We start from the raw sequence: 22,193 nt of genomic DNA on the forward strand, positions 1-22,193 counted from the left end.
AGCGCGTCTTTTGCCAAAATATCGCAAGCCTGAGAATAGCTGAAGATCCATTCGCAAGCCGCTCAGCATCTAATGAGTTTTTACTGTGTGCAGTGTGTGCGTAGCCCAGGACCTACTCGGTGGCTGCAATAGAAATAGGATGATAGGGGATAAAGCTGATGTCCTGCCCCCTTCCTAAAAACGCTTCTGCGTGCCTGCGTTTTCCCTGACACTCCCAGAAATTGGACAGTTACTACCCCCCAAATGCCATCTTCCTGTCCATCACCTTGCAAATGGCCAGCATTTAAAGAAAGGAGCAGGATTGGATAGAGAATGGCCTTGCGCATGCGTACTATGGCCCAAATGCATGCGCAGTCTATAAATAATCGCCAGGCTTGTGAATTCATTGCCGTGCAATCAGGCCTGAATTAGGCCCACTATGCTTAGCTAAGGGGACCACAACTATAACCAGCATAATTAACGGTACTTGTGTATTATCAGGGCGCCCGTAGGCTAAGCTATGTTGTCAGCGTAGCCGGCGCCGTGATAATACAGGAGGCAGCACTGGGAGCAGGGTGGTGTGGTTTATACTTACCCTCCTCGGGCGGCGATTCCCGATGACTCCCCGGCGGCGGCAACGGTTACTCCCAGGAGGCAGCGACGGTCACTCCCCGGCGGCAACGTTCAGTCCCCCTCCTCCGGCACTCGCAGCGAATGCTGTACGTAATTCAGTGTAGTGCCGCTGGCGGCGCATCACATGGTTTCCCTGCTCCCTTAGCGCCACTACACTAATTGCGTACAAGTGCCGGAGCAGGGGGACTGAATGTGACTGCCGGGGAGTCACCGTGGATCCCAGCGTGAGTCAGCGGGGATCGACGCAGTGCCTGGGTCGGAGGAGGGTAAGTATAGACCAGACATTTTACCCCCTCTATCCACGTCATACCCCCTCTATCCACATCATACCCCTACTAGCCACGTCGGTATGGAGTTGATTTTATAAAGTGTGGCGAGCGCAGCGAGTCACCGAGCCCTGTGAGGGGACGCATATTCGCGTCCCCTCGCCACGCTTTGGGCTCGCTGCACTCGCCACACTTTATAAAATCAACTCCACGTCGAAGTGGATACTGGGGGTATGACATGGATAGTGGGGATATTAAGCATTGTGTATTTTTAGGGCTCCAGAGCCACTTACGTAATTTACGTAGCCAGCCTAGTGCTGTATTTGTATTCTGAATACACCACTACGTAAACTACGTAATGGGCGCAAGTACCTATTTAACTTCTATTACACCTGTGTAAGGAAAATGTAGTACCAACAATTAGCAAATGAAAGATTGAATTACAATCTATAGCTTAAATCAAAAGTAATTTTTCTTCACTCTATTTTGAGATGAGGTGTGGTCATTGACTAATGATACTATAATAAGGTGGGTACGCGTATAAAAGTAGCAGAGGCAGAGTACCCTCAGCAAAGTATTACACATGAATCCAGGTGCCATATTTACTATTTGCCAGGTTTATAAAGCTGTTGATGGAAGGTTTCACCATTGATTTTTAAAGGACAATAGTAATTCACGTTAAATCAGCGCTGTTTATGGTAAGCCAAAGTAACCCAGGTCTGGTAGTATTTCCTCCAGGGAGAGTCGATATTAGGAGGTATAGCTTTATTCTTACCATCGTCATAACAAGGAGCACCCACCTGTTTGTGCTAGGCAAAGATTGGTGACAAGACAATTAGGGAGATCTATCAATTCTTTAAATAAGGACAATTGGAGATGTTCCCATAACCTGATTCTAGCCATCATTTACAGAGGACATTCTATAAAAAGTGATAATTAGAATGCAATTGGTTGCTAGGAGCAACACCTTCACTTTAGAAGGTTTGATGCAAGACATCTTAGTGTTCATTCTAGCACCCGCCAACTTTGAAAACCCATGCAGTTCCTCTTCCCTGCCTGGGGTGTCGCTGTCTGCTGTGGTGTTTCTAGCACAGATCTGGTTTGCATATCAGTGCTGATATACAGACCAGACCATACTGTGCTAAAAGCACTACAGCAGACAGTGACACCCCAGGCAGGGATGAGGAACTGCATGGGTTTTAAGTTGGCAGGTGCTAGAATAAAGACTACATCTACTGCTGGGAATGGGGAGAGGAAATCACTAAATGTTACCAGATATTAATGGGAAATAATGAGAACACAATGCAGTTCCCCAGAGGGCACACACACCCGGCCTCTTGTCTAACACTATTACAGTACATTATCCAACGGTCATGATTAAAGAGGGTCCAAGTAGCAGACCTCGCAATAGGGGTCATTTGGGCAAAAATGTCACCCCCTATGCGTGACTTATTTTGCATGTAGACAGTCGGGCAGTACACATGCATGGAAACTAGCAATTCTGTTAAAAGCAATTTACAACCAATATATAAGTCCAGTATATGGGGGTACCAATAAAGCAGAGGCTTTCTTTGTTTTGGACCCAGTCACATTCGGCAATAAATGTAAACATCTGAATGGTAGGGGGAATGGTTAGGGCTGTAGAGGGAATGGTTAGGGCTGCAGGGGGAGATTCAGGTTAAGCAAATGGGAGGAGGGTTAGGGGTAAAATACTTACCAAAACTGACGCAACAGAGGTCTATGCCAGAAGTGATGTCACAGCTGGTTAGACCAGGTACATAACCAATAAGACATCAAGTTGACACTCTGACATGTCATCCATGTCGACACAATCATTGTTGGCATGCCAAACAGGTTAATAGTCTCATGTCGACCAGATGCACGTCGACTGAACACACCACACCCCCTTTAGTTGAAAACAAAGAAGTAAAAGATATAAAGTTAATGAATGTTCTACAGAAAGGCAGCACATCACACCCCAAATACACAATAACACACAATTGTCCTTCACCACTAAAAATAAAACAAAGATTTCCCCCAAAACAGCAGAAACACCACAAAAACACCGCGTGCGGCGTCACACCGGAGTCACGTATGCGGGTAGGAGCGGACAAGGCCGGGTCACAGCGCTCCGGTCACCGGGGCAGGGCTCTCTCCCTCTCACTCCGGGGATGGGCGGGTCTTCCTTTGACAGTTTGGAGTGGGCCGGTTTAGCGACTGGCGGCCGCTGATTGGCTGATCGTGTCGCCCCGCCCACCACTCTACGCCCCGTGCTGCGGTGACGCAGGAGGCCGGCTGCTGTGCGGCTCTGTGGGGAGGTCGCTCGTATTCAATATGGCGGCGCGGGAGGAAGGGGAGCTCGGCGGGGCTGCGGGCCACTAAGCTGCCGGATCGCCAAGCCGAACGAGGACTTTCCGTCCCATGGTAGGGGCGGCGCCGGCTGAGCTCTACCCGGTACCCGGCTACATAACTTCCGCCCCAGGGTCACCTCAGGTGTTAACCCTATCACCGCTGCTCGCGTAACTCCCCGCCGTGCCCGGAGACTCCTGCAGCGGGGGGAAGTCGGCCCTGTCCCCGGGGGAGGGCCCCTGCACCCAGACTCTCCCCTGCCGCCTGTTCTTAGGATGCCGCCAGTCCTGTGAGCTGTGTGCCTGCACCTCTCCCACCTGTCAGATCCTCCTCACCTGCCTTCCTCTTACTCCTTTGCCAGGGCATGGAGGCTGGCAGCCTGCTGGATGTGACTGCAGGCTAGCTGGGACTCGCCTCCTGCCCACTGCCACACACCCTAACTGGCCTGGCACAGCACCCACTGCACCATTACAGAGAGGAGTGGATGTGCAGATTGTGGACATTGGCACAGGGTTGGCACCAGGCTGGCAGATGTTTCTATCTGCACCATTCCCGATGATGGATTGAAAGCTGGATACCTGGAGACCAATTATTTCTATCTGCTACTGGTGGTCCTTCATGGGACCAGTATGGGGTATTGGCTGTGGAACTGGAAGGATAGTTAGCAGACTGCCCCAAAGTCCTTCTGGCCAGAGTGTGTTATGAATCAGTAATCACTTTGCATTGGAATATCTGGAGGTCTGGTAACGACCAGCGGTGGATAGTCTGGATTAGGGATTTTCCTGTCCCTTTTTGTTTCCAGTTGGAGTGATCCTCTACCACAGCTGACCCAGATGCCTTCAGCCTTTGCAATCTTCACCTGCCGCCCAAATTCGCACCCTTTTCAGGAGCGGCATGTCTACTTGGACGAGCCCGTCAAGATTGGCCGCTCGGTGGCCCGCTGCCGCCCTGCGCAAAATAATGCCACCTTTGATTGTAAGGTGCTCTCCAGGAACCATGCACTGGTGTGGTTTGATCACAAGACTGGCAAGGTAATCAACGGAATCTGGATTAATGTGCTATAAAGGTTTGAATGGTGCCCAGCTTGTGATGACCCTGCTCTCCCAGGAGCAGTTACTTAATTTCAGTCTATGCTGGCAGTGAAAACCTCAGGGACAGGTTCTGCTTCTCTTGGGAAAGAGGAGATCCAATTTCCTTAAAATGGAAATGTATGTCCTTCTGTGATGGTATAGATTTACACCTCCAGCTGCTCCTGCTGAGCACACTGGGGGCCTAGAGTACGAACATTGTGGCAGTCATCAGCTATAACCATGCCGTCTCTTCAGATGCTTCTCAATGGCATTTGTGGTTTTTCTGTTTGATAGACACAGAAAAGGCCCAGCGTTTGCTTGGGAGCAGTGGACCAAGGGGCAGATGTATTAACGCACCAGCCAATCAGTTCCTAACTGTCATTTTCAATACCGGCCTGTAACTTAACAGTTAAGTGCAGAATGGCTGATGCATTGTCACCTTCGATGATCTTTTCCCCAGGTTTAATACATCTGCCCCCAAGTCTTGTTGGATAGTGCTGTCATAGGTGAAGGAGAGGACTTGTGCCTGTTTGATTCTGCTGAACAGTTGGTTAGATCCTAATTGGGGCCTCGCTGTACTGCAACACATTAGTAAGCATTATTTGTACTTATAACAAGTCAAACGAGAAGTTGACTCTCCTAAGCATACTTTGAATGTAATACTGACCGGCATTTAGGCCTGTCAAATATTTTAGACCCGGAGTTTGGCGAATTGTTTACAGCTGTCAAAATGATCGAAACAATTGCAGTGTGGGTTGTTGATTTGGGGAAATTATTGGGTGTATCTTGTGCAATACACTCCTAAATTGCATTGATCTTGACAAGTATGACTCATGAAAAATCCCAGTTATTTTAAGTAATTAAAACCCACAAGAGATGGTGACAATAATAGTTCAGTGTTCATAGTTTTGTATTTGCAGTGCTAGTTATACCTACCTTACCCCATGTCTCTCCTGCAGTGCATCCCACCCACCATTATATAGCCATTCACAGGGGTGCACTGACAGCTGTGCAAGATGAAGCTTTTGTTTTGATTATTCATGTTCTAAGTCAGGCATGTTCAAACTATGGTCCTCCAGCTGTTGTGAAACTACAAGTCCCATCATGCCTTGCCCCCGTTTTACTATTAAGGAATGCTAAAACTATAGCAAGGCATGCTGGAATGTGTCGTTGCACAACAGCTGGAGGGCCACCTTTTGGACTTGCCTGTTCTAAGTTATTCTACATTTTGAGGTCCTGTTTATCTGTTTTTCAGGACAGATGTTTCATTTGGGTCTATGTGGGCATTACGATGGTCTTGTAGCCAATCAATTTAAATCAGCTTTCTGGAAATGCTGCTCCGCTACCAAGCATTATTATGTGCATTTAGAACCTACAGTAGCTTAAACCCACCGTGTGTTATGGTGATAAACTATCTAGTATGGGATTTCTGGAAGTAAATGCATTTCTCTGTACATTGATTTGAAGGCGGTCATGTCCTTCTCAAATCTGGTCCCTGGACATCCTAACCGTGCATGTTTTCCATATTGTGGATTTCTGCCCGCACCCTCCTGATGTATGATCATAAATTCGCCTATAGTAGGGCTTTATGGTGGCACGAGTGCCGGGATTTCTGTAACTGCAATTTGTCGATTTTATCATTCATTACAAATTATTACCTCTTACTCTAGAGGACTGAAATTCTCTAGAATAGTGGTTCCAATATGCTGTGCTCAAGGCACCCCAACAATCTGGGGTTTTGGGATATCCCTGTTTGTTTACTGATTGCATAATCAAACTGATGTACTTATTAAAGGTACCCATACACTAGGGCAATTCCATGGCGATTTGGACTGGTTTCCTTTTTTTTTTTTTCATCCAATTTCAGTGATAAATCAGAGGAAAAGTGTCAAAATTTCATGAGTTTGACATCGAGTCTGGTGTGATGTGCAGTCCCATGAGCTTGCAGCGAAGCCTGAAGATTGCATAAGTTGCACTATAGTCAGGCTTGGCTGGGATCGCATACGATCTATCGTATGCAAAAGGATTGCAAACGGTTGATCATATGCAAAAGGATTGCAAACGGTTGATCATATGCGGTGCTACTGCCCTGGAGGTTCCCTGGCGGTTCAAGGGGGTTCGCGGGTGACTTCTATGGTGGGCCTTTTAGTCATCTGTTCCTAAGCATGATTATCCTTAGATCTGGACTGCATTTAGGAACCACTTCTCTAACGTATCAGTTCACTATTCCTCTCGTCATCCTGGTCAGTCGGTGATGATACCAGTTAATAACAAATTACAGACTGATCCAGACCAATTTACTGTGGGAAGCTGAGAGATCAACTTCAAAATGCATAAAAAAAACACTTTAGAACTTAAGGGTTAGAAACGTTTTCTTTGTCATGTTTGCGTTTGTCGCTGACAGACATTTTTTTTTTTTTTTTCTAATCCCAAATCCTCCTACAGAGGCTAAAAACCTAAAAGCTGGTTAAACTTGAACAAGCTGCATAACTTTTATGTGATAATGCCACTGGCTGGTGGCACTGCCAACATGGTGTTTATTTCCTATCGGGGATGAGTCAGTAGTATGCAGCCAGCGGTGTGCTGGAGATAAATAGTTGCGGTAAGGTAATGCCTGACGGTGTGTAGTCTATGGAGAGGAGCAGCTTGTACTATTGACTACACAGAAAGCAAACCAGTATTTTTTTTTTCTATGTAAAATGTTTGTCTTGTGATGTCTCTGTACTTCCATAGTTGATATTCTAGCTAACCGCACCCTTCTAGACCAATTGCATTATCGTCCCTTCTATTTCTTCTGTTCAACTGATTTTTGAGAAACGACAATGAGCCTAATTCAGCATGAGTTGACGTTTTTGCGAGAATTCACTAAACTATATATCCTTTCACTAGCATGCGATGGGGCTGTCCAGCACAGGCCAAGAACGCCTCGCATGCTGGGTCCCTCCCGCGATATGCGTACAAAATCGCAATTGCGGAGATATGAACACTTCGCTGGTTAGCGAATTGCTCGCCTCTTTAGGGTAGCACCCTAGCTGCGAAACGCAGCCAATATTCCCATTTCAACGGCTGCACGTGGCGTCGCGCAGCTGCCAAGACCTGCCCCGCAAATACTTGCACATATATGCATTTGTACATGTCTCGCACATTGGGTTCGTCATGTCTTTGCGTTCTTTTATCTATCGATCTATATAATAACAGGTTCAACGTTTTTGTTTTTTTGTAAGTATTAGAACTTCAGCTTTAGCAAAAGAATGTTAAAATTGGTATTTGAAAAATATGTTTTTTTGCCGCCCTCGCCGGCGGCATTGAATATGGCCCATTGTTTCTATGTACCAGATCTAATTGAACGCAAAGAGTGATAATGAATGGATGCCTTATAGGGCCGATATCCGCATCCAGTTCCGTGCAGGTGTAAGTGCGGCTGATCTGTGTCCAGCTCTGCCTCCCCTCCCACATTCCTAGGAATATTCTGTCATTCAGTCAACGACCAAGTGTAAGCAGGCTGTGCTTTTAATCATCAGACTTGACAAAGGATGAATGAATCTATAACGCAGAATCACGTGTGGTGACAAGCAACAATGATTGCATACAATTTGCATTTCTGTATGTGTTCCAAGGAGAGCATCACAGTAATGGAAAGTGATATGTGCTCTAATGTAGCATGGTAACGGAGACTGAGTCAATATTATTATGTATTCGTTCAGGTGCGGTTTATTTTTCACAAAATCTAAGATGCATGCTCTTGAGTTATGGCAAATGTTAATGGATGTGTTGGCACAATGTTTTGGTGGCAACGGAAAGAGCCCAATATGGCCCAATCACCTGATTATTTGTCAAATCGGCCCTGTAATTGTGTAGTGTGTAGCTAGCTTCATGGGGTCTGCGCATGTAGTCATTTTCTAAGCGATATTACTAGATCGCCCAACTTTGCTCAGTGTATAGGGCAGCGGTGGGGAACCTCCGGCCCGCGGGCCGTATACGGCCCCCGCAGCCGGTCTGTCTGGCCCGCGCACCTGCCCGGTGGCTGCGGAGGGAGTCAAGTACAGGGGAAATCTCGCGAGGACTACCGACCTCTTGCAAGATTTCCCCTATACTTCCTGCACAGCCGTCGGACCACACAGACCGGCAATTCTTAAACTGCGGCAGCCGCCGGAGTGTGGGACGGCTGCTGCAGGTGAACTTGTAAGTGTGTTGTCCTTTTTAAAAAATTTTATTTATGGCCCGCGAGGCATTTTACAAACGGCCCTTGTCCCCAAAAAGGTTCCCCACCCCTGGTATAGGTGCATAGTGATAGTGATGCTTGGCTCCGCACATTGCTATTGCGCTGGCAAATTATTTCCAGCATTCTAGAAAAATCTAGCTAATCGCCGGGATCTGCAGAGAACACTGGCCCTGACAGATTTCACTATGCAGCGCCACGCGCTGAGCACTCTAGTATTGCTCAGAACGCTCTAGCAGCGCATCTCCCCGTGTAGGCCTCATTAGCTATGGATTCTCCAACACCGTTTCTTTACAGACTATTACTTTGCAACAACAAATGTAGTGCATTTAAATAATACAGAATTCTCACTCCGTATCGATATCTGTTTAAGAATTCGGCGGTACAGAAACGGCGATTTCACACAGGAATTTAATTGGTTTATATATTAACCCCTTCCCGACATTTGACGTACATTTACGTCATGGTCGGGAAGTACTTCCCGACACATGGCATAAATGTACGTCATGGATTTAAACTGTCACCGCGTCTATAGACGCGGTGACAGTTTGGAGATGTCTGCTGTCCCTGACATCCCCCCTGACATCCCCCCTCGCCGCCCGGGGGGGGCAGGGATGCCCCCCCGGTCGGCGATCGCTGTGATTGGCTGTTCACATTTGAACAGCCAATCACAGCTATTTCTGTGTTACCGGCGGCTATGCCGCTCGGTAACACAGAAAACGGTGGTGATCGGTGCTGTTAAGTACAGCACCGATCACCACCGATCCGCGGACACCCCCTCCCTCCCACCCGGCAGCACTATGTGCTTACCCGGCACCCGGCAGCCGCTCTCCTCCCTCTGCTATGCGCCGCAGCGCTGCCTCCCCCCTCCCTCCCCCCGCCAGCAGCAGCAGCACTAGGGACAGTGTAAAAATGAAAAAAATAAAATGAAATGATTATATATATATATATATATATATATATATATATATATATATATATATATGTGTGTGTGTATATACACACACACATACACATATATATATATATATATATGTGTGTATGTGTGTGTGTATATATATATATATATATATATATATATATATATATATATATATATATATATATATATATATATATATATACACAGATAGATATTCCCGACCGAAGACGTGTATATATACGTCATGGTTTTAAACTGTCACCGCGTCCATAGACGCGGTGACAGTTTGGAGATGTCTGCTGTCCCTGAGCCCCGGTCGGCGATCGCTGCGATTGGCTGTTCAAATGTGAACAGCCAATTGCAGCGTTTTCTGTGTTACCGGCGGCTAAGCCGCTCGGTAACACAGTGATCGGTGCTGTTAAGTACAGCACCGATCACCACCGATCGCCAGCTCCCCCCTCCCACCCACCCGGCTGCCGCAGCGCCAGCACCCCTCCCACCCCCCCACCAGCCGCAGCGCCAGACCCCCTCCAAAATCTGGTGAGCAAAATGGGGTCACATGTGGGGGGGTTCCACTGTATTGGTGCTTCCGGGGTCTTGCTAATGCGACATAGCACCCACCATTCATTCCACCACCAAATATCACTCCTTCCCTTCTGAGTCCTGCCATGCACCCAACTGGTATTTTTTGGTCACATGTGAGGCATTGCCATACTCGGGAGAAATTGGGGCACAGATTTTGGCGTGCTTTGTCTCCTTCATTCCTTGTGAAAATGAAAAACTTTGAGCCAGAACTGCATTTTTGTGTAAAAAAGTACATTTTTTTACACAAAAATGCAGATCTGGCTCAAAATTTTTCATTTTCACAAGGAATGAAGGAGACAAAGCACCCCAAAATCTGTGCCCCAATTTCTCCCGAGTATGGCAATGCCTCACATGTGACCAAAAAATACCAGTTGGGTGCATGGCAGGACTCAGAAGGGAAGGAGTGATATTTGGATTTTGCAGCACAGATTCTGGTTGAATGACCCCTGAAGCACCCATACAGTGGAACCCCCCCACAAGTGACCCCATTTTGCAAACTACACCCTTCAGGGAATTCATCTAGGGGTATAGTGTACATTTCAAACCCCCAGGGGTTTCACCAATTTTGATACAACTGAGCTGTGAAAATGAAAAATTAAATTTTTTCATTTGCACAGCCCAGTTGTATCAAAATTGGTGAAACCCCTGGGGGTTTGAAATGTACACTATACCCCTAGATGAATTCCCTGAAGGGTGTAGTTTGCAAAATGGGGTCACTTGTGGGGGAGGTTCCTAACTTTTAGCATCTTATGGTGCCTAGAAACCTACATGGTGCCTAAAAAATAATCTCATAAAAAGGAGACTCCAAAATCAAGTAGGTGCTCCTTCTATTATGAAGCCTGTGGTTTGGTCACCGTGCACACTAGGGCCACATATAGGACATTTATGAAAACCAAAGAATTGGGGGAATCAATTTTTAGTCACATTTCTCTAGTAAAATCTACTGTGTTCCTTAGAAAAATGTATTAAAATTGAAAATCTGCAAAAAAAATGAAATTTTGAAATTTCACCTACACTTTGTTTTAATTCCTGTGAAACACCTAAAGGGTTAACAAACTTCCAAAATGCTGTTTTGAATACTGTGAGGGGTGCAGTTTTTGAAATGGCATCATTTATGGGGGTGTCTCACATACAAGTCCCTCAAAGTCACATCAGAACTGAACTGGTCCCTAAAAAAATCAGTGTTTGAAATTTTCTTGAAAATTTGAGAATTTGCTATTCATATTTTACGCCTCCTAGTGTCCAAAAAAATGAAAAGGAAGTTGAAATAATGATGGCAACATAAAGTAGACATATGGTCTATGTTAGTTATTAACTATTTTGAGTGGTAAGATTATTTGTCTCACAAGCAGAAAATTTAACATTTTGCAAATTGCTAAATTTTCCATTTTTTTCCGACATTTTGGTATTTTTCACAAAAAAACACAGACTGTATCGACCCAAATTTACCACTAATTTGAAGTACAATGTGTCACGAAAAAACAATCTCAAAATCACTGGGATAAGTAAAAGCAAAAAAAAGTTATCCCCACTAAAGTGATACATGTCAGATTTGAAAAAAAGGGCTCTGTCAGGAACGCAAAAACTGGCTCTGTCAGGAAGGGGTTAAGCCATACCCGGTGCATAAAGTATCAACATTTATGTATTTGCTCTAAGTACTTCAATTCACAACACGGTTTTGTCCCTCAAAAAAATGTGGCACTTTATAGATCCTAAGAACAGTCAAATAAAATAAATCATAAAAATCCTTGTTTGGTAATGTTGCCAGTTGGTAAATGTACCCCTTCGGTTTAATGATCTCAAGTAGTATGAACAAAGATGGCTGCTGAGATAGGCCGACGTTAACGGTCTGTGGCTGCTACAGTCTGTAACAGTGGCAGGTGGGGAGTTTGACTGGGGGGGGGGGGGGGGGTACACCTGTGACGTTAACGGTCTGTGGCTGCTACAGTCTGTAACAGTGGCAGGTGGGGAGTTTGACTGGGGGGGGGGGTACACCTGTGAAACAGTAACGCGGGTGTCCTAAGGCGAACTCAGCGTGGACAGAAACCTCCCATTGAGCAGAAGGGAAAAATCTTGCCAATATGTAAACCGTTCAAATGAACGCTGATATACCGTGCATGTTTGTATCAGCATGAACAATGTTGTTCAGACATATTGCAGCTTTGCAGCACATTTGACTGCAGATCTCTCTTTGCATTGTGCTGTGTGTATGGGTGGTCGTACATGCTGCAAAGGCCCATTCACTTGTGAAGCCAAGCACAACACCTTGTGCCAACAGTTGGTAAGTTTGTTTATCTATGGTCAGACTGACATCCTGCTTAATAATCCGTTAACCGACTGATGTATTCCAGGTGAGTTAATATCTTTCATTCTAGCACCTGCCATATTTGAAAACCGATGCAGTTCCTCTTCCCTGCCTGGGGTGTCGCTGTCTGCTGTAGTGCTACTAGTGTGGTTGGAATATAAGCACTGATATGCAAACCAGACTTGTGCTAGAAACGCCACAGCAGACAGCGACACCCCAGGCAGGGAAGAGGAACTGCATGGGCTTTCAAAAATGGTGGGTGCTAGAATGAACACTTGGTTAATTATATTTTGTCTTATCTACTTAAGGGTATCTCGGCACACCCTGTTCTGCTCCTGACTGTATATGAAAACCATTTTTAGTGTATCTATGGTTAGAATGATCAGACAACACCCTAATATCACTGCTGTTAGTTTTGTTGCAATACTTTGCATTTGCAGACATTAAATTGGCCTAAACAGTCTTCTTCAACCCTACATAAATATTTTCTGGATGACACAGCTAATTGGCAAGCTAGATGCGAATCTTCATTTGTATACTAATTGGGTTAGTCATTACCGGTCCACATGGCTCACTGTAGATGGATGATTCTTTTTGTTTTTGACACAGGGCTCTGTTGACCTTGTGCACAATGTGATTGGGCGGTAGTCTTGTTCCTGCCTGTGGAAGCGTATTAGACAGCTGATGTCCATCAGGTCATATATAGCTACATACAGAATGCAGAGCACTAATTGTGGCCTGTGTTTGTACTGTATGTAATATTACTAATTGTTTTCTATGGAAAGGTAGCTCTTACAGATGGCTGTAATTATATATGGATGTAGAGCAGACGTTGGCTTCTGGCATCCATTTTGTTGTGGTGGTCCGAAAGCAATTGAATTCTCCCATGACTCTGTAGCACAACCTGTAACATGGACTGCGGTTTAAGCCCTATTTGTAAGCGATCTTACTAGGTCACTTTAGCCTATTAAGCCTGTATGTACACCCTTTAGCTATGGCAATGAGGTAGTGCATGCACTGTATATCTTGCTTAGATTGCAGCTTTTTGCCTATAAGCATAGGCAAAACCCTGCTCAGAACACATTGCAGGTACCTCGCATGTGCGCACTGATGTGAGTGATCTGTACTTAAGCACCTTGCTCAGCATGGGACTCTAGTTGCCCCGTGTGTGCGGGGCTTTCCATCCCTGATGCTGAGTTTCTGCCTGTTTGACCATGATATGGTATTCTTCTCAGTGGCGTTTCCCTATTGTAACAGCCATCTGGTGCTGTTACATATCTAAAGATGTGTATACTGTGCCTTATTACCAAAGGCATGTTGAACCCAAATGCCCGGAGGCAAGTTGGAGTTTGCTGCTCCCCCTTAGAAAAGGGGAAAACAAGTCGTGTATGTATATACAGGCATGCTGACACATTATGGGAGCGCACACGACGTACGGAATGAAATAAATGGTGCAGAATTGGCGTTCACCAGTGGGTCCCATCTTGCTTGCTGCAGCACAGGCTGAGCGGGATTAGACGAGAGCTGTCCCATCCCCTATTACAATTGTTTTCAGGGCTCCTAGGATACAGCCAGTTAACTCTGCAGCAGTAACACTTGGATCTTGCGATGAACCACACAGGTGCTGCTGTACATGCAGGTGCCCCCTTCAGGGTTTGGAGCAAGGAGGCAGGCAACTCCATGGAGTTATAGCCCTGACTGTTACTCACATGTCCAGATCAAGAATAGGAAATATTCCATGGTCTTGTTTTGTACACTGGATTATAAGACTGGAAATGTTTGGAATGTTTTATCCCATATATTCTCTGATGGACCTCCTGAAGGTCACTTTACTGCTGCTGTGTTGTATAGGACAATGCCTGCCCCACTCCACCATCCGCTAATCACAGTTGCCCTTGTGCTACAGCCACATGAATTATTGTAGACCACAAACTCTCTCTTCAGGATCCTAAACAGTTCATGTTTTCCTGGTCTCCTCAGAAGGGTAATAATTGGCTTCTACCAGTGGTTCTTTAAAAATATGTCCGTGAGTAATGAATGCACCTGTGCTACTGCTGGGTGACCCGGAAAACTGGAGCTATTTATGGTCCTGAGGATCAAGTTTGAGACACTGGCTTTATGGTGTCCAGTAAGTGATAGTTTTGTAGTGTAAGAGATGGAGGATTACAGGTTCCTTTGGTCTAAATCTGGGTACATACTGCACATTGGTGGAAATTTACTATGTGTATTCTACTTCACATGTGATGTTGCTATGGGCAACCAATCAGATCCTGTCTACTATCCTCTAGAGCAGGGCTGGGCAACACCGGCCCTCCAGATGTTAATGTACTACACATCCCAGGATGCCTTGCATCCGTTTCAGCATGGCCACATAGCAAAACTAATGCAAAGCATCCTGGGATGTGTAGTTCATTAACATCTGGAGGGCCGGTGTTGCCCAGCCCTGCTCTAGAGGGTGCTAAGTAAATAAGTAGGTTCTGATTGGTTGCCAATAGCAACATCACATGTGAAGTCTTATTCCCATCTTAGTAAATTTCCCCCAATGTGTGTACCCAGCAATGTTGGCAGACGCAGGCAATCAGTGGGATTCCAGCATCTACAATTGCATACAAAGTTATCAATGCTGGCGGCAACAGATGCTTACATGACGATGGAGAACATCATTATCGACCCTCAGTTTTGCTATTCAATTAGGGAGATTGTCTCCCTAACCCCCGATCTCCAGATCGTCGTTTTTTTTTTTTTTTTTTATATAATTTATATTTTGAGGGGAAAAAATGGGATCTTGCTCTTTTGGGGCGTGGGACGATTTCAGGACATTTTCTAAGCAATCGGACTTCATTAGACTAGATTACTTAGATAATGTCCATAGCGATAGCAATGTGCCGCCCCATGTGTCTCTATTGCCTGGCGATTAATATCTAGCATGCTGGAGAAATCTAGTTAGATCACCATTCAGGGCCAGTATTTTCAATGGAGAACTCTGGCACATCGCTGTGCAGCACTATGTGCTGAGCGATCTAGCATTGCTCAGCAAAATCTCTATGTGTGTGTAGGTCCCATTGCACCCCTGCAGCACCCCCCTAAGGACTAATTAGGCAATTGGAAGTTTCCAATTACCTTTATTAGTCAGTAATTACTCCCTTTCCAAATTGATGTCTTCTACCCCTTGTGAGTTTCAACCTTCCCAGATCTAAGCTTCAAAAATGATAAAATGGAGAGTGATAAACAGCCAGCCAATCAGCTCCTACCTGCCATGTCACAGACTGTGCTTGAAAAATGTCAGGCAGGAGCTGATTGGTTGTTTATCACTCTCCATTTTATCACTTTTGAAGCTTAGGGCATCTGGCTCTTAATGCCTATTGTACCCAATTCTACAATTCCAAACATTATTATTTATTTACAGTTTCTTATATAGCGCACACATATTCTGCAGCGCTTTATAGAGAATAGTTGAACATTCACATCAGTCCCTGCCCCAGTGGAGTTTACAATCTATGGGTTGGTTTTGTTTAGTTGACCATAACTAGGTCGGCAAGCCTTGGGTTGACACCACTAGGTCGACATGGTTTAAGGTCGACACTAGCGACATCGCATATGCTTTTATTCTCCCACCACGTCCTAGTGGATGGTAGGGCATGAAATACCGCCTGTCTGCTCAAAAGACCGTGAAAAACTCCATGCTGACCTAAACCCATGTCTGCCTAGTGGTGTCGACCTGATGCTTGTCGACCTAGTTACTGTAGACCTAATGACTGTATCCCCAATCTATATTCCCTATCACATGTATACGCACACACAGACATTCTAGAGTAAATACCGCATGTCTGCTCAAAAAACAGTGAAAAACCCCATGTCAACCTTTTGACCGTCCACTATGCCCATGTCGACCCAGTGATTGTCGACCTAGTGGTGTGGACCCAATGCTTGTCGCTCTAGTTACTGTAGACCTAATGACCGTATCCCCAATCTATATTCCCTATCACATGTACACGCACACACAGACATTCTGGGGTTAATTTTTGTTGAATGCAAATTGACTTACCAGTATATTTTTGGTTTGAGGGAGGAAACCGGAGTACCCAGAAGAAACCCACACAAGCACAGAGAGAATATACACTCAACACTGTGAGGCAGTAATGCTAACCGTTACACCGTCCATGATACCACGTTACACACTGATATTGTTGGTGGTGCATACACCTTTGCCGATACTGGGGGGAAAAGGGAGCGACAGTCATGTAGCAACATGACCATCGATAATGAGGGCTGTTAACGATGCGCAAAGTCACACATCGTTAACAGTATGGAGTGTACACACTAGGTGATATTGTAAACCATATCGATCACATGGTGTGTATGGGGCTTTACTCCTTACAGTCTGCGATCATTGTACATATACTTGTTTGGGCTGGATGGATGTTTGAGAAATGTGTCCTTTTCCCCTTTCAGCTGTCTTTATGGTGTAGTGTACAGGGCCTCTGAAGCCTGTGGCATTTTGTGTAGGGTTACACTTAGTTGGTTTGTATAGTGAATGAAAATGTATGTAGTCCTGGTTTTATACACATATATGTAATGCATATGTTTTAACCCTGGGAGAGAGATAAAGTGGAGAAATAGCCTGAAGCAACCAATTGGCTTCTCTAGACAGCAGTTACGTTGTTTGAGCCCCCAACCTTAAGGCTGCATTTAATCGCAGATTTCTGCTTGCACTGTCCTGAATTGTAGCGGTCATTTATTTGGGGAACGAAAAAGGGTTAGTCTGAACCAGCACAGGGCTGTAGCTCAAACAATTCAATAGCTCCTGTCACTATAGGCACCCAAAATAATTATATTGCCCCTAAAATTAGTTGTTTTAGGTAATTACTCTAGTTTTTCTTTCCAAGGCTTAATACAACTCCCCCTCTATGTTCTAAAAAAAATTAAACTTAATTTATTATTGAATTCTCATCAATTTTAATGGCGGCCCCTTATACTTCTCAGATGTGGGGTCTTCCTTAATATCCTGTGCGCTGCCAACTGTGTGGGAATTGTGGAGAGGCTGTCCATGTCTTTAAAGCGGCAATCCTTTTCAAGGCATAACCAGATTTGTTTTGCCTTGTAAATGACTGCCGGTTTAAAAATAGTGGCAGACATGCCGGAATTCCCGCACACCCTGAAGCTTGCAGTGTGAAAGGCTATTGGCAGTAATAATAAAACCTTTAATGACCAGCACTAGATATTGGAGAGCTATTGGTTTTAATCTAAACTGAAGTATTCATCCCAGCCCCTACATTATCCAAGATGACCCCTTTATTGTGACTCTGCAGAACCATATATGCTACTGTGGGTTCATTTAGTGCAGTGATGGGGAACCTTCGGCACTCCAGCTGTTGTCAAACTACGCATCCCAGCGTGCCCTGCTACAGTTTTGCTCTTTGCCCATGCTAAAACTGTTGCAGGGCATGCTGGGATGTGTAGTTAAACAGCAGCTGGAGGACCAAAGGTTCCCCATCCCTGATTTAGTGACAGCATGAATTTGTGTTTCCCAGTTTTGTTTTAACCATTTTGCACCTCATTATGGGTGCATGTTCCCATGTGTCATTAACGATGTGTGACCTCTACTGAACATGCAGGTCAAGTTGGCAATATAGCCAAACAACCTGCATGTTTAGTCAGTCCCGGTGACGTCACTGAAAGGTATCGGTGGCAGATACCGTTTACTATAATTCTTGATGTAGTTCTTGTGATTAGGGTTTTGTGACCTAGTTCCCACAAAGATGAAAGTTTGTGCATAAAAGAAGCTTTAAGGCCGTTTCTATGGATTCAAATAATATCGCCCTATATCAGTGGTTCCCAAACTGTGTGCCGTGGCTCCCTGGGGTGCCGCGGGACACTTGCAGGGGTGCCCCAGGTTGGTAGTCCAGGACCAATTCAAATTATTTATGGTTATTTATGGCCAAAACCAGTGCTGGTGGCTGCCAATCATAAAATGTGTACAAACAGAAGCAAATCCTGCCCTTTACCCAGGGCATAAAGTGGTCATGCAGAGGTGGGGAAACTCATTTCTCTATGCCACCTAATTAACACCCCTCCCCTCCCCCCATTAGGCAGAGACAGTGGTAGGGTTTTTGGCATCTGTGAGAATTACTGTGCAGGGTCAATGTGGAGGTTAAAATGTTTCACCTCACCATTAGAGGTGGTGGAACTCAGTTCCACCCCGTTCCCCCCCACTTTTTACCCCCTGCCTTTACCACATAACTGACCCTAAGAATCAAATATAAACCCAATCTACTGTAATTCATTTTTTTTTTTTTTTTTAACCTAGGGGTGCCGTGAAAAAATTCCGATACTCTAGGGTGCCGTGATTCAAAAAAGATTGGAAACCCTTGCCCTATATATTGCAGGGCTGATTTACGTCCGATACTCTGTTTAAAATTACACTTCTGTATCCAAATAATCATCCTGGACTTCCCTTTCGTATGTTTTAGCAGTGGACTTTATATCTGGGCTGATCCCCAGCATTGTCCTGTGGAATAGAAATGTGAGACATTAAAAAAAAAAATGAATGAATTAACCAGCACCTGTCACCTGAACAATGAAGCAAATTATACTGTGGGCTGCTCCAGTACTCCATAGCACGCAGCCAATGCATTCTCACATCCACTGACATCACTGATGCATGACGCAACATTAACTAGCACTGGCGGCTTTGTGCGTCAGTGATGTCATGGTGTTCCCTTGAATATTGCTTTAATAAATAAAATGGCTGTCACCCGTGTGTGTGTGTGTGTGTGTGTGTGTGTGTAGGAGATATAATATAGTTATTTTTGCAAATGTCCTATTTGTATGAAGGAGCAATGATTCAAGATGGCTTTTTAGGTTTGGTACTCCTGCGGGAAAATCTTGTGTTGGGACTAAACTTGTCCTTGCTATAGTGTTCTAGCTGGAGATCAGCCTTCTGTGGAACAGAGCATTTTCCCATCACGTTTCAGGCAGCGCTTGTCTGTGTCTGCAGCTCTCTCCTACATGATGCTGTGCTGGAGCGAACTCCTGTGTTCTAGTGGATGTGGGAGGGGAGGTGGGCGCTTATTTCAGGGTAAGGTACAGGCAGATCTCTCACAGCTGTAAAGCATTATGTCCTACACAGGAAATTGCTGAATCTTGTTTTATGCTCCATATCTTTACATATTATGAATATGCTGTTCTAGATTAAAAGCCAGAGAGACCTTGTGTTGACTCCCCTCCCTAACATTGGGTCATTGCTTGGCTCTTCCTTGTGTTCAGTTCATTCGTATGATGCGCTAATTGCTTGTTTTCAAAGTAGTTTGTACATATTAGCGTTTTTTCCACTAACAGGCCTGAGTAGTGTTATAAATGGGTTATACAAAGTTTCTATAAATGATACTAGTCAGCCTTTCATCTCAGCCTAACATTATAAACCAATGATGTCACCTAAATGACATCATTTCTTTTAACCCCATTGCTACAGAAGGTCTACACCAGCGGTGGCCCTCCAGCTGTTGAAATACTGCACATACCAGCATGCTCTGCATGTTTCAGCATGGCTGAATAGCAAAAATAAGGAAAGGCATGCTGGGATGTGTAGTTTAACAGCTGGAGGGAAGCTTATTGCCCATCCCTGGTCTACTCACTTGATACTTTTGCTCATTTTCGTTCAAGCTTGCCATTTTTTTTCTACTATGGGGATTCCCCTATTTCAAGCAAGAGTGCACCCTGGTGTATGCGTGCCATTATGGGGGAGATCGGGCTATACCTCTTCACTCCATGAGAAGGAAATATATATCTTTAATGCAATTCATCCCACAATGACCGCCATGGTTTATTAAGGCCTTGACCATTAAGATTTAAGCAAAATGCAGCTCACCCAGTAAGAACTGTCCTTTTGTGGTGATGGGACAGGTTTTAGACATCATCTTTAGATGGCATTATTTGGTACCCACAGGGTCCAAGCACCGGAATGTATTGTGGTTAAACCACAATGTGATCATTAATGCATTCCTACACATGTATGGAAAATGTCTAATGGTCCACCTCAATTGAAAGTGAACTACTTTTCTATTTTTTGTGGATTATACCTATGTTTACATTTTATGGGCATTATTATAAACACACACACACACACACTTATTAATATGGGAGTTCTATCAAAGATGGCATGATCAATAGAACTCCCATATTAGTAAATTCACCCCATATGATATGATTCAGTTGTTGCATGCACCAACTAGTGGATGTCTGTAGGAATGGGCATCTGTCGGGTGCCCAATCAGATGCCCATTGACTTTTCTGCAAGGTTTAGTGACCTCCCATTTATGAACTGCTCTATCTGGCACATCATATACCTTTTTTATAGAGCTCAATATCCTTGCAGTATCCTAGCAAAATGTTTGATTGAGTATTCCCAATAGTAGTGTTCATTCTAGCACCTGCCATCTTTGAAAATCCATGCAGTTCCTGTTCCCTGCCTTGGGTGTCGCTGTCTGCTGTGGTGTTTCTACCACAGGTCTGGTTTGCATATCGGTGCTGATATACAAACCACACTGTGCTAGAAGCACTACAGCAGACAGCGACACCCCAGGCAGGGAAGAGGAACTGCATGGGTTTTAAAAGATGGCGGGTGCTAGAATGTACACTACAATTGTACTAAAATTTCTGCCGTCACAACTTTAACTCCTCCCCCCCCCCATTCTGTGCTTTACCATTGGGTAGATATAGGAACTTATTAATCTTAGGAAGATGGTCAGATTTTACCTTGATCCCTGCCGAGGAGAAGTGGGGCTTCCACTTCGGTCTTGCAGGATTCTTATTGATTGGAGATGTATGGTGCATTTGTCTGTATATTTTCTTTCTGACTATTTCTCCTTTATGCGATAGGGGGCACGGCTGGGGATAGAGTGGTGTCTTGGAGGAGTCAGCATAATGAAGTGAAGTGTGGTATGGCTACTCCCCCTGTATCTCCCCCCCCCTCTCAGACTCCAGTCTTAGTAATGTGCCCAGAGGAATCGGATCCCTGGGTCTGGGGCTCCTTTATTCAGGGTGCTCTTTTTGACCGTTTTTTTTATTTATATGTGTGTGTGTGTACAGGCAGTCAGGGCTGCTGGCTGCCTGCTACGTGAATTGAAGAGTGCGCTTTTGATCCTGGCTTATAGGTGACAGGGACCCGCCACAGCAGACAGGGCTGCAACACAGACTCCTCCAAGACACCAGTCTGTCCACAGCGTAGTGACTGCAGTGTCCACCATTGGATTCGGAGAAAGGGAATTAATGGTGAGTACCAAATTCCTATTTTTAGCATAATGAGGAATTTTTTGGAATGCTAAGGAAAAGTTTGAGTAAGAGTCTGGTGTGTATAGTATACGTTACATCTATAGATGTTAGGATTATTTGGCAGAACAGTGGCCTCCTATTCGTGCCTGGGAATCGCTCATCACTTCCCTGTAACCGACCACTAGAATCAGTGTTTATCCATGTGGTTACATTCTTCTGTGCACTCTGTTGGTCCCAGCGCTGACTCTGATCTAAGCACTTGGCTGTTTCCTGTTTTGCTGCAGATGACGACAAAATACTGGATGTTTATTTACACGATTTCATTTTACGTTTCCAAGTGCAGAGGTTTCACCGATTGGTTTCCGGTATTAGATTTCCTCGTTTCCCTGGAGACTGTTCAGCCTGTAGTCATTGCTCACGTGTTCCAGGCTAAGAGTTCACGCTCCCTATACGCTATCTGTTGGATTGTGCTTCTCATCACTGAACTCCCAGAGCGTCCTACGTGATTGTTTCTATTCTGATGATTGATTGCCAAGAATTACTTTATAGATGTTACCATTCACAGGGAGGAGATATTCTAAAGCTTCTTGATACT

The 22,193-nt window shown here is 44.9% G+C and overlaps 1 protein-coding gene across 4 annotated transcripts in view; it reads left to right on the plus strand.

Annotated features, from left to right (window-relative positions):
- Positions 1–3,155: 3,155 nt before the first annotated feature.
- SLMAP (sarcolemma associated protein) overlaps positions 3,156–22,193 on the plus strand; it is a 114,283-nt gene continuing 95,245 nt past the window's right edge. For 2 of the 4 annotated variants that reach the window (XM_083156247.1, XM_083156249.1), the window contains exon 1: positions 3,156–4,258. In XM_083156247.1, coding sequence (XP_083012373.1) covers positions 4,061–4,258 — 198 coding nt within the window. In that variant the 5' untranslated portion in view covers positions 3,156–4,060. The remainder of the gene's footprint in view (positions 4,259–22,193) is intronic. The other 2 variants (XM_083156248.1, XM_083156250.1) reach the window with 1 other exon arrangement.

This window comes from Crinia signifera, chromosome 8 (assembly GCF_055691185.1).
Source record: "Crinia signifera chromosome 8, ASM5569118v1, whole genome shotgun sequence".
Taxonomy (NCBI): domain Eukaryota; kingdom Metazoa; phylum Chordata; class Amphibia; order Anura; family Myobatrachidae; genus Crinia; species Crinia signifera.